Source organism: Octodon degus, unplaced genomic scaffold, assembly GCF_000260255.1.
Source record: "Octodon degus isolate 3935 unplaced genomic scaffold, OctDeg1.0 scaffold00034, whole genome shotgun sequence".
Classification (NCBI taxonomy): Eukaryota; Metazoa; Chordata; class Mammalia; order Rodentia; family Octodontidae; genus Octodon; species Octodon degus.
In genome coordinates, this window is record NW_004524610.1 from 10,683,771 (window position 1) to 10,696,774 (window position 13,004).

A 13,004-nucleotide genomic window follows, 5' to 3' on the forward strand; every position below is an offset into this window, starting at 1 on the left:
TGTGGGTTCTTTTTTACAATTTTAAGAAATTAAATCAAAGGTCACACTACATCATCATCTTTAGTGGACACCAAGGTCACAATCTTTCTCATAGCAAAAGACCAAATGGAATCTCCTCTCTAAAGCAAATGTCCACACCCTACTGTACTCACCAGGGCTTGTCAGAGAAGGAGAATGTGAAAACAGTAAGAGACTTGATCAGAAGTAGTGTAACTTAAAATGATCTAGAGCTAACAGAAATAAACTAATGCTAACATAATTTTCAGCTTTATAATTTAGATGCGATACTACTTAAAACTGAAGTAATGCGGGGAAAACTGGAGAGCTTTGGTTTTTCTGCCCAGGCGTAAGCATTCATTTATTTGGGTGGCAAATGCTTTGCCACTGCTCTTTGCTCTTTTCTGTTTTCTCCCATACCTTCTCCAGGTCTGCACGGTCTTCGCTTTCAGGAAGTGTCACCCAAACGCTTTCTCGTGGCTATGTTCCCAACCCCTCTAGCTCTGTTCCCTGCAGTGCTCATTAATCGGGAAGTAGGGCTTTTTATCCCAAAATTAGAACTGACGTAAACTCAGGTGAGGTGGCATGTGTGGCTTTTCTTTTAAGTTTTACTTCCCTTCTTCTTGACTTGAAGCTCCTCTGAGCAAGCTATGATCTGGGGGTGAGCTGATGCACTTTCTCTTTCCCCCCTCACCTCCCAAGCCCAGTGCAGAGCTGATCTGGGGAGAAGTACTTTACAGAAAGGCCCACAGAGATTTTGTGGGCAGAGAGAGTAGGCTCACTGCTTCTTCCTTCTAAATGCCACCTTCTGTGTTGCTGCAACATAATACTCGAGTTAATGAAGGTAGTTTATTTGGCTCACAGTGTGCAGAGGTTTCAGTGTATAGCAGTTGGCTCCAAGGCACAGCAGAGGGGCAGTGCAGAGGGAACAGCCCATGGCATGGATGAGGGAAGCCAGGACAGATCAAGGGAGGAGGAGGGACACAGTCCCCTCTAGGCCACGCCCACATGACCACCTCTTCCCATCAGGCCTCCTCTCCCACCAGCCCATGGTGAACCAATCAGATGATGAGCAGTGCACACCCATGGATCCAGTCAACTCCCAAAGTCCTACGTTTGAGTGCGTGAGGCTTTGGAGGGATATCTAGATTTAAACCGTAACATCTTACTTCTTTAACCATTTGTGCAAAGTTATTTCTATCAATCATGAATTACAAACTGTTCTGTTTCAGTCTTTCTGTTGTTTTTCTCTTCCCATATTTGAAACACAGCTGCAAACAGCTGCCTCTACCTTTTCAGGCAAGAGTTGGAAAGCCTAAATTGCATCCGTACTGGGTATAAGAAAATAATAATAATAAAAAAAAGAATGAGTAATGAGGAAAATTTAACTGCTCTATGATTCTGTTGAGAATAAGTAATGAAGTGTAAGCAAGTGTACAATCCTATAGGGAAATACCTAAATGAAAAATTATTTCTCAGAATGTTCTAGAGAATATTTTCAGGAAATCCTTTTTGAAGTGTTTTAAGCAAGTCCATAGTTAGAGTTGGCTTAGGGCAGACTTAGTTCTTGGGTGAGTTGATCTTTTACCACCACTCGATCAACTGAAATCATTAAGCCACTACTTAAACCTTTATCTCCTTTAGTATCATATAGATAGATAGATAGACTTTTAGGGAAGGGTCTACAGAGTGTTCAGGGTCTCACTACTAGATCAGACTCCTAGTGATCCTTCTGTTTACAGCGTCCCAAGAGCTGGGAATATAGGCATGCGCCACCACGCCCAGTCTCAATCTCCTTCTCAGCACACCCTGGGGGCAGGGCACTTTCATTCCCCTGAGCTATTTGGCCAATCCTCTCCTTTCTTATCAGTGAAGATTTATTTTTAACCATTTTTCATAGATCTCATCTTCTATTTCCTTAATTCTACCTATGATCTCTGAGATTCTGTTCAATTTCTTCAAATGTTTTTTAAAACAATATCTTGGGGGAACTCAATGTAGATCTTATGCTCAAAAGTGTAAGTATAGTAGGCCTACTTCTGCTTGTCTTCTAAGAATAGGCCTGTTTGCAATATTATCCCTTGGGTGCCATCAGCAACTTGGATTTGGGGGGTCCTCATCATCCCAGAATGGGTGAGTAGCTCATTATGTTTAAATTGTTCACACAAAATCATTTATGCAGAAAACCAACTTTTCTTCTGGAAGCACAGAATCTTGGTACATGCTGGGTAGAAGCTGGCTATGTGTCTAACACGTGTCTGGACTTTGAATCCTCATGTGGCTTTCCTAACAGACATTTCACACAAGCTATCCAATCTCAATCCTGGAAAGATTAATTATGCTCACTAATCCCACAGGGAGAGGTCCCTTGGAAACTTGTTTCTGGTGTCTTCTGCACTTGGCCCATGTGACTTTCCTTGGCTGATTGTGTCTTGTATGCTTTCTCTACAAGCCACAGCCTCGCGACTCATGCCTGAGGATGGGCATGAGGCCTGTGAGCACTGTAGGAAACTTTGGGAACTGTACTGGGGCAACACAGCCAGATCCTGTAGCATCTAAATAGGTCACACGGATCAGCACAGACAATGCAAGTCACTTTCATTGGGCACTTTTCCCCCAGTGATAACTGAATAATGAAGTACATATTTTTTCATGTTTAACTTCTTTCCCTTGAATGATGTTCCTTTTATTTACGTAAAATAATAAATTATTACGTAATTCCTATTATTACGTAAAATAATAAATTATTACGTAATTCCTATTATTACGTAATTTGTGTGTAACTACAGATTGTTTACATTCTTTGCTTTGGAGTACTACACTATGCAAGGATAACCAATCATGGAGCCAGCCTATTGCTGACTGTGGTTGGGTTATTTCTACTTGGTGCTTTTACAACTAGCACTGTCAGGAGCCTTGGGCTGTGAAGGGCATGTCTTGGAGAATTCCTCTTTGGGGAACTTGTTATGAATGGAAGGGCTGGGGCAAACCAAAACCTTAGAGACCAACTGCCAAAACTGGGAGGCGGTTTGTTGAAGGTTTACTTTCACTGGTAGGACGGCATCAGATTTCCAGTTTCTCCATATCCATATAATTGTTTTATATTTTGTGTACTTTTTATTTTTATTAACTCTCTGTGGTTATAATGGAATCAATAATTTGCATTACTATGTTCAGCACTACTTTATAGATTCATGGTTTAACTGGATATCATTGCGTGTTAAATATCTGTTGAAGTCATTTGTCCACTTTTGAATGGGTGTCTCTTGTAGATTTGTAGTACTTTATAAGTTTTAGAAACAAGTTTATTTGGATGCAGTAATTTAAATTATCTTTTCTTTTGAATGAATTTCATGTTGATGAGTTGCAGTGGCGTTCCATACAATTTATTTTCTTGTGAATGATAGTTTTATCTCCTATTAGAGAATCTCTGCTGTTAGGTTTTGATCTAAAACAGTGATGCCAAAACTTAGAGACCAAGTGCCAAACTGCAAGCCAAAACCCATTTATTTACTGTAGAGTGCTTACTTTGCAATTATACCTGAATACCGAGGTGCTAGTTTAGAAAAAATTCTCATACATTAACATCCTTTGTCCTAAAAGAAAAACACAGCAATGCCTGGGTCACAGCTTCTCCAGCATGGATCTAACATGTGCCTCCAAGGCTCACGTGCTCAGATGTGAGGCTTTGGAATGGTGACTGGACGTGACCGGAAGTGTAGATTCTTGGCCCCTCTTCTTACTCTAGCTCTTCTCTTGTCTCTGCCTCTCAGTTTCCAGGGGTGGGGCAGCTTCTCTTGCTGTCTTGTCTGCCATATTTGTGCCTTGGAGCAAGCTGACCATGGAGTGACACCTCTGAGATTATGAGCCAAAATAAACCTTTCTCCCGGAAACTGTGATTTCAGGTGTTTCGTCCCAGCAACAGAACAGGTAACTAAAATACTTACCTATCCTTTGCTATCTTCCAAAGTCTGTAGATGTACCTGTTAATTATGGCCTCATATTTTTTGAGAGTTTGTTTGGAGGTTCTAGCAGGGGAGCGCAGCTACTCATATGCCCTTGACCGAGGAACGGTCCCCCTCTCTCGGGGGTGGTTGTCCTCTTCGACCGAGCTCGCAGCTTGGGAGGGACACACACGGGGCATTGAGTGGGGGAGGGGACACCTGCCTAGCCAGCCAGATCAGCTGAATCAACCCTGGCGATCAGTGGGGTGACAGATGTCACAGCCAGGTCACCCTGACATCCGATTATAACCTCATATTTTTTAATATAGTCAGGTATAGGTCAAAATAAGCCAGAGGAGACAACATGTTTTCCATGGAGACACTGAGTATTGGAACATCTATGGAAGAGATCTTTTCTTTTTTTTTTTTTCCTCTCTTGAGTTTTACAAAAATAAGGTAACCACATACGTGTCGTTCTACTTCCGGACCTTGTCTCTCATCAGTCAGAGTATCTGCGCTTGTGCTGACAGTACACTACCTTAATTACTGTAATTTTAAATGGGCCTCAATAAAGTTATACTTCTTGTAACTAAGGTTATATTTCAAGATTGGCTTAATTTGGTTGACCCTTGGCAAAACCATGTTGTTTTAGACTCAGAGTATCAATGTAAAAAAAAAAGAAAAAAAAAAAAAAAAAGAAGAAGTAGGAATTCTGACTGCTCTAAGTTTGCAGGTTAATAAGGAAGAACTGACATTTACCATTTCTGAATAGTTTAATCCATAAATCTGTTATGTCTATTTATATGAGACATTTCATTTTTCTAACAAATATTTTATTATTTCCGGCACCAAAGCATTTCTCTCTCAGCTAAATTATCACTCTGGCTTTTGTCACATGCATTGTGCATTCAGAAATTATTGCTTTGTTTGTTTCTACCTGCTAAGGTACTGGTGTTTGAGGATGAATGACATAACCACCAACTTTAATGGATTTGAAATGCATTATCAGTTAAACCTCTTAGGTTTATCAGTGTATTACGTTCCCAATCTTCCCCAGGTGTTTGAATAAAGGATTATTCTTTCAGTCAAGCATTCTCTCTCTTTCACCACGAGCAGTGGCAGATGGATCAGGCACTGACACAGTCCCTCCCTTCCCGTAGAAACGACATAAAGCTCCACTGTCCAGCTTCTCACCAAAGAGCTGGCAGCCAGTCAGGGCCTCGCAAGGGCAGCGTCCTTTCCCAAATGTACAAATGCTGTGTGGCCCTCAACCACCAACACCTAAAATATGACTGACTGGAACCAGAGTTAAATATTGGCTGAGCAACTCCTTCCTTCACTCACTTACTCCACACCTGGTCAGGAACAGGTTACGTGGGTCGACTGTGAAGCCCTACTAATTCTTTCTTCTTCTTCTTCTTCTTCTTCTTCTTCTTCTGGTTTTTTTTTCATTAATTTTATTGAGAAACAAATAGCAATGAGTCAGTCTCAAAACTGATTAGTAGGACAGTTTCAATAATTAATACACTGCATATTGTCTTCATACTGGTTATGCATAGTACAAGATGAAGACATGATGCCCTGTTCAAACAACATCAGTACAAATCTTTCTTCTCATTGAATTAATTTGACCATGTCACTGCTGTTACTTATCTTTTAGGTAAACAAGTTAGTTTTCCTTTTTCTGTTTATTCCTGTATCTTATAGCTACCTTCATTCTGTTAAAAATAATCAGAATTCCAATATGCTCCATGCAAGGGTATTTTATCTAATTTTAAATCAAAGAAAATTCTAGTTTAGAGCTGTGAGGACAGTGTGAATGGAACACTTTTTTTCCGGAACTAGGGATTGAACTCAGGACCTTGCACTTGCCAGAGAAGTGCTTATTTCACTGAACCATCTCCCCAGCCCCAAGTGGAGCACTTTGGAAGTCACCTCTTTAGGGCTCTGCTCTGAGGAGGATATTTCCCTGGAAACACGGTGGGGAGAATGTCTCCTACTTACTGTTGGTCTTACCATCCTTTTAGAGGAAAATTAACAGAAGTCACGAGGCCAGAATATTCTAAGCATGAAGTAGTTGTGAAAGAGCTGGCTCAAATTTTACTTTTATGTGGTACAGGGTCTCAATACACTGCTCAGATTCCTAGTGATCCTCTTGTCTCAGCCTTCCCAGCTTTGGGATTACAGGCTTGTACCACCATGTCTGTACTCCATCACCGGCTCACCACGCCTGGGGGTGGGGCTGTCATGGCATGTAGTGTCAGGGATCGTAAAATTTTATTTAATTTATGAGTAAGAAATCATTCATTGTCACAAAATTTAGTACAAGCAAATTCAGCTGAATAAAACTAATTCAGAGCTAGACTAGGATTAAAACTATTACACTTCAGTTTATAAAGTATGTTTTTAATTAGTTACCTTGTATCTAAAAAAAAAAAAGAAGTGGGGCTGGGGAGATGGCTCAGTGAATAAGTACTTCCCTGGCAAGTGCAAGGGCCTGAGTTCAATCCCTGGTTCCACAAAAAAGGAAAAAAAAAAAGTGATAGCTTTGGGAAAATATTCTATAATTAAAAGTATATATTACAATTTAAATGCACATTTAAACAAACAATAAAATACATCTCTGGTTGGAATGTTAAATTTATCTTAGCTCATGTGTAAACATTTCTTGACACTTGTCAGAAATGCAGATTACTTTAAGTTGTTTGAATATGAAAGCTAAAACATCTACCTTAAATGTAGTTGAAATTCAATTACTGATTTAACTACAAATATTTATTGTAGTTCATTTGACTCTCAGACTTAAATGTCCCTGGGACACATTGGAGTACCAGATTATTAAATTAAAGCATTAAATTTGCCTGAATCAGTACTCATTTTAATTTTAAAATATGAAGATCCAAGCTGACCATACTTATGTAGTATTAGTTTATAATGTTGCTTGTGTATGCGTGAAGCTGATATTACTCTAGTAAGTGTGCTTCTTCATAAGTAGAAAAGTGTTAGTGTTTAAGATGCCAAAAACACTACAGCTAGGTGGAAACATTAAAAAAAAATCTTCAGTCTTTCCTCTAAAAAACTTCTATTCACTTTAGCGTGTAGTGTTCAGTTTTTAATGTATTTGTTTTAGTATTTTAGCGTTGAGTTCAGTGTAGTATTTATACATATTTCTTCAAAACTGCAGAGGAAAAACCATGTCTTTCTGAAGTATGACAAAGATATTGTTGCGATTACAAGGGTGGGGGACAGCGGACACCATGCACCTGACATCTCCGTGGTGCGAAGCACAGGCAGAGCCGGCTCCTATGGCTCTGGGAGTCACGCTCAAAACCTTCAGCAGGTAACAGCACAGACAGCCTGACATTCTGTCTGTACAGTGCTAGGCTTTCCTCCTATACATACACACCCATAATAAAATTCAGCTTAGAAATTAGGCATACTGAGAACTTCGTAACCATTATAATAAAATAAATCTATTACAAATCTCACTGTTATAGCATCCCTAGAATTGTTATTCTTTTACCTTGGCAACACCACTAAGTAAATTAAGGGTCACACCAAGGCAAGGTGTTGCAACAGTGCTGCTGCAGTTGATCTGATATCTAAGGAGGCTACTCAAGGGCTCATGTGTGGGCAGTGCAGTCACCAGGGCTCCAGTAGACAAAGCGATGATTCAGGTCCCAGGCAAGATGGAGCAGGAGGGTGTGAGATTTTATCATGCTCTGCGAAATGGCACGACACTTAAAATGCATGAGTTGTTTATTTCTGAAAATTTCCATCCAATATTTTCAGGCCATGATCTGACCACAGACAGAAGGCAAAACTTGGGATACAATAGGACTACTATGTCATTTAATCTTTACAATCCTAATAAGGTGAATGCTCTGTTATTCTTATTTTGAAATGAGAGCTTCAGTAATCCTAAGTACTAAAGAGCAACAGTCATGCTTTGCATCTGCACAGCCAATGCAGATTCCTTTCTCTTACCTCATCACCCTGTGAACCTGACATCGAGACGCACAACAGGGCTAAATCATCGGCTGGACTAGAAGGACCATAAATGGACTCCTTCTTACCACCCCGCGTTTCTGGCCAGGATTTTATTCCACAGGGCAAAATTCATTTCCACCATCTGAACCTTTCTGAAGTCTAAATACGGTGTATTTGCTGGCCTGTTTCCATTTGTATTCATAGAAGGACAGAACTGACACTTAGGGGTACATGCAAAAGCATTTAAAATGTTAAAAATCATTTATAGCTTTCTTTTCTCATTTGTACAAACAGCATTATTATAGCCACAAGACTTTCTCAGGGGTTGATGGGAGAACATTTTACATGTCTGGCTGTACCGTAAATCAAGAAAAATGCAGGGGATACGCATCTAAATGCCTTCTGTCATTAACATCAAAAATTTCAAATCTAACTCCTATTTCTAAATTTTTAAAATAAAATAAATGTTCATGCATTGCATGCCTCAGTATGTATATTCTTTATTTCCATGAAGGCTTGCTTAATTTTTTAAAATCATGAAGAACCTTTGTATTTGAATCAAACAAGTATTTGTTTTTCTCCAGTGAAGCTTCTGTATTGTTCTCGAGGGTACAGAAAACGTCTTCCAGCCTTTACAAATCAAGAGTAGAACACAAATGCTAATTGAGAAGACCAAGTGCTGGATGCAGAAGACGATGAAAAGAAAGATGCCAGTACAAACAGAAGATGGCTATTTATTTTCATCCCAAAGAATCAACTACTGCTCATAAGGCAGGCCTACCACTGATAAAGGCAGCCAGCCACCCAAAGGACCAACGCTTTGAGGAGGCTGCGCCTGCCTGGAGACAGCTTGTGTTGATTTCTCTTGCTAGAGTATACTGATGAGCAATCTCTTCTTTGTTAGAACCATCAAAAAGCTCTTAAATGATGAACTGTACATACGGCAATGTGGGTGATTTACCAACTTTCCCCACTCTAACCACTCATCCAAAGATGCTGTTCTTCTCAAATTAACTAGGCAGTCAAGCGATAAGAGGTAAGGTCAACAGAAACAGCCCTGGTTATTACTGGCTATCACAGAAATGATTTCCTGACATTAGCTGAATGGAAACCGAAAAGTAAATCACATTGTGTCAGAAAGCACTACTGATGGAGAGATGGAATCATCTCCACTCCCGTACTCCACGGGCCCAAGCAGCTTTGATCCTTCTGCATTGGACTTTCTACCACAGATAGTAACAGCCTTTTAGAAAACCACCTTGTTACTCTGAGCTGCTATTGCTTAGCTTTCCTAACACACTGGTGGATCAGCAGCACAAGACCTTTCAGGACATAAATAGCAGAAATAAGCCCCTCTAGGGTTTTCAAAATCCTTCTTATTCTCCAAGGTTCCTTCAGTCAAGTTCTAGAGGATGGATGGAAGCCCCCACTATGTGTTAAAAAGATCCAGACAAGCCAGACAACTTGACTCTAAGGATTGCTGGGCCTAACTATGAATATTCTGTAATAGAAACACCACATTTAATTAGCTTGAGGCAGGGAACAACGTCCTTTCATTTCACAGAAGAAATGAGTGGAGGAATGGGGTTCTTTTCAAAACGCTAAGCCAACTTACCTTTTGTAGCAATTCGTACACACTGGGTTTTGGTTTCCTGGTGGAGAGAAAAAGAAAAGAACATCATTAATGCAAGGTCATTGTTCCTGTTTCACAACTACAATTATTGTGAACACCTGGCTGGTGTTGTTCACTAGGATTGCACAGCGTGGCACTACGGAGCGAGCTGGCTTCTCTGGCTGCTGACCCTCTGAGCACAGCTGTTCTACAGGGTTCAGAATGTGCACTGGGCCCCCTCGCAAGATGGCAGTTACACAGAACTCTAATACTAAGAAATGCTTTTGTGAGAGAATTACAGTATTAAGAACTTTTTGTGATTCCTAATATACCTTCTCAGAATTTTTTAAAAATCTAAAACAAACATTTTCAGAAATCACCAGCATTTTCTGGCAATGTAGACATCTGTTTCCACTTTGTCAGACACAGTAGTTTAGAATTTTACTTGCTTCTTAAGCTATCAGAAAGGAAAAAAAGTACATATTTGTACAGTTCATATAAATCAGAAGCAAAATATACATATAAATTTTACTTCTGGGCTATAGACGCATACCAAAACTAAACATCATATACCCTTGCTGGGATCTTAGATGACAAAAGAGATAAATGTTAGTGGTTAGAAATACAATCAATGTTGTGTCACAGTTGCCTCATATTCTATGTGCTCTTTCCTTTTAATGTAACTGTGAAGAGTTAAACATTTCTTAGTGTAGATCATTTTTTACCTCTTGCTAGAACAGGATGGAGAGACTAGAAGCGTAAGGAGGAAGTGACAAGAGTTATTACTACTTTTTAATGTTGTGGGGGAGAAAGAAAAAGAAAGTCTGGGCCCACGCCTCCCTTCTCAATGACTTCTTTCAGTCAACCAGCATCTGCCCTTGGAAACCCAACAGGTGAGAAGAGGTGTCAAAGCCAGTGAACTTAACAGAGACCACGGAGGCCCAGCTTGACCTGAATACCGCCATCTTGGTAGTAACCTCCATTTTGCCTGGCATGTGCCCCTGGCATGTATCCCAAACCCTACGCGACATATGAAATTGTTAGGAAAGTCTTCCACAGACTGCACCGCCTCCTAACTGATACTGAGCACGTAAAGAGTTTTCAGGAAGACAAACACATTCTGATAAAGTAGTGGCCATATTTCTTTACTCAGACCATAAACCCCTTCCTCTTCCTATAGGGTATGGGATCTTCCTGTCTTGTTCCAACCCCGTCATACTTCTGTCGACCAATCTCTAATAAATTGTATTTCGTGAAATCCTTGATGTGCTTGTCTCTTTTGTCTAGCAGTTCCTTCCACATTTGCCTGCTGGTTCTCACAGGTCAGGAGTGGATTTTTCCAAAAGCAGAAGCTATTCACAACTATATCATGAAGAGCTATACATTGGTAAAGCCAAATAATTTATAATTTTCCCTTAAGCATTTGTTTTCAAATTAAACAAAGTATCGAGGGAGGAATAGTAAGTTAGAAAGTAATTGTACATCTCCATTACTTAATCGTGACCTTCACAGGAAGTAAGAGAGGTTTGCAGCTTCTCACAAAGGCCCAAAGGGATTCTTATTTCCTAAAAGCAATCTCCATCGACTTTCTGAAGGGATTACAGGGCTCTGCTGCTGGGAGCCAGGCCAGATTTAAAACTCTTTCTATCAAGGAGTTTGTGAAATACACTGGTGCTACTCTAAGCACGAAGGAAACCACGGCATAGATATATTAAAGAGAAACTGCATAATAAAGCCTTTAAGCAGTGCCACAGAAAGTCCTCTGGACGGAACAGACTGCAACATCTCCCTCTTACTCTTGTAAGAGAGATATTTTGGAACTTTTCACCTCTGGAAAGATTAAAACCTCAAGGCAGAGCCATGTTTCCAAACCTCTATGCCACTTTGTATCCACCATGGATTAGGGACTTTTCTGGGGCTTTTTTTTTTGACAGGGTCTATAGAGTCTATGGGGTCTACAGTGTCTCACTATGAAGATCGGACTTGCAGTAGTTCTCTTGTTTTCAGCCTCATAAGCGCTGGGATTACAGGTGCAAGGCACCATGCCCAGTGTCAATTCAGGGCACCCTGGGGGCAGGACCAGCACGGCATGTGAAGGATCGAACCCGGACGCTGCGCTCTGCCCAAGCCGGCGCTTTAGTCTGCTGAGCTATCAGGCGGGCCCCTTTCCAGGGTTTTTTGACTAGGCCAGCTGCGCTAGCTGCTCAAAATGCTCTGTATGAGGGAAATAGCCACAGACGTCTCTAAAGACTTCCAATTATACGGAAGGCAACGAGAGAAAAGACCCTTAACGTAGGAACAGCCTTTGGCCTTGGAGTACGACTACAAGATGCTATGGAATTATTCCTTGCTGTGTATGCAAGATAAACCTCTGGTCCTCAATGCCCAAGTTCTCAGGCCCTGCGCAGAAATGCAAATGGACAATGTCCTCCAATTAAACAATTCCCAGATACGATATGACAGATTTAACTGGGTACCAGAAATCTCACATCAACTCCCAGGTGAATCCTTGGGAATTCCATTTTACAAAAGCAGCAAAACCAAACCAAACCAAACCCAAAATAGTTTACTGCCTATGGGCCCATCAACATCGGATTCAACTGTCTGCTACACTGTGGAAGTTTCTAGTCTCCATATTTTTCCTTCTATCTCTGTGTGCTGAAACTTCTTATGGTGTTTTAGGAAAGAAAAAAATCTTTCAAACAGAACAGCCCGAGACATAAAAGGCCAGGCTGTTTGTCCCCGTGTGGAGCCACTGGCCCTTTCTGCTGTCCTGTGGTGCTTCCCTCTTCAATATTCATTTGGGGTCAGCAGCAGCGCTCAGACACCGCTGCGTGCAGAATGGGAAAAGGAGGGGCGGGCGGCCACCAGCAGGCCGGGGCTGCGCAGCGCGGGCCAGCGCGCGCCTTCCGTGCAGGTGCCGTCCGCCGGGCCGCAGGCGCCCTATTACTTCGTAATCTGGGGACTGTTACCAGTTATTTACTACTTGGCTTGTACCCCCTGAAAGGTTTATAAGCGTTTATTAGCCTGCTGGGGAACGCTCATTCTGTTTATCCTGCAGTAAATTTAATCTTTTGAAGTGAGGCACGCGGCAGCCAGAGAGGGAGAACAGGGCCTGGAGTTCACTTGGGGGTGACGTCCCAGCACCAGCGCCCACCCTGCACCCGACCGCGGTGGGCTTTCCTGAGGAAGGCCACACTGGCAGCAGCTGCTAGGAAACCAGGGTCCTGCGCCACCGAACGCCAGGCCGCGCCGGTGGGGGACAGAGGCGGCCCCGCTGCACGGCAGCCTGTGTCCTTGCTGCTCCACCTTCCTCCGCTGGGCCAAAGCTGCCCGGCCTTCCGCAAACGCGGCCCGCGGCCCCGAGGCAGCCAGCCTCCCAAGGGCCTCACCTTCTCCACACTGCTCATGGCAGCCTGCCTCCCAAGGGCCTCACCTTCTCCACACTGCTCATGGCAGCC

The 13,004-nt window shown here is 41.8% G+C and overlaps 1 protein-coding gene across 7 annotated transcripts in view; it reads right to left on the reverse strand.

Moving 5' to 3' along the window:
* Positions 1 to 13,004, reverse strand: part of Ptprk (protein tyrosine phosphatase, receptor type K) — a 555,880-nt gene that overhangs the window by 86,316 nt on the left and 456,560 nt on the right. For all 7 annotated transcript variants that reach the window (XM_004630251.3, XM_004630250.2, XM_004630249.2 and 4 more), the window contains exon 13: positions 9,547 to 9,583. In XM_004630251.3, coding sequence (XP_004630308.1) covers positions 9,547 to 9,583 — 37 coding nt within the window. The remainder of the gene's footprint in view (positions 1 to 9,546; positions 9,584 to 13,004) is intronic.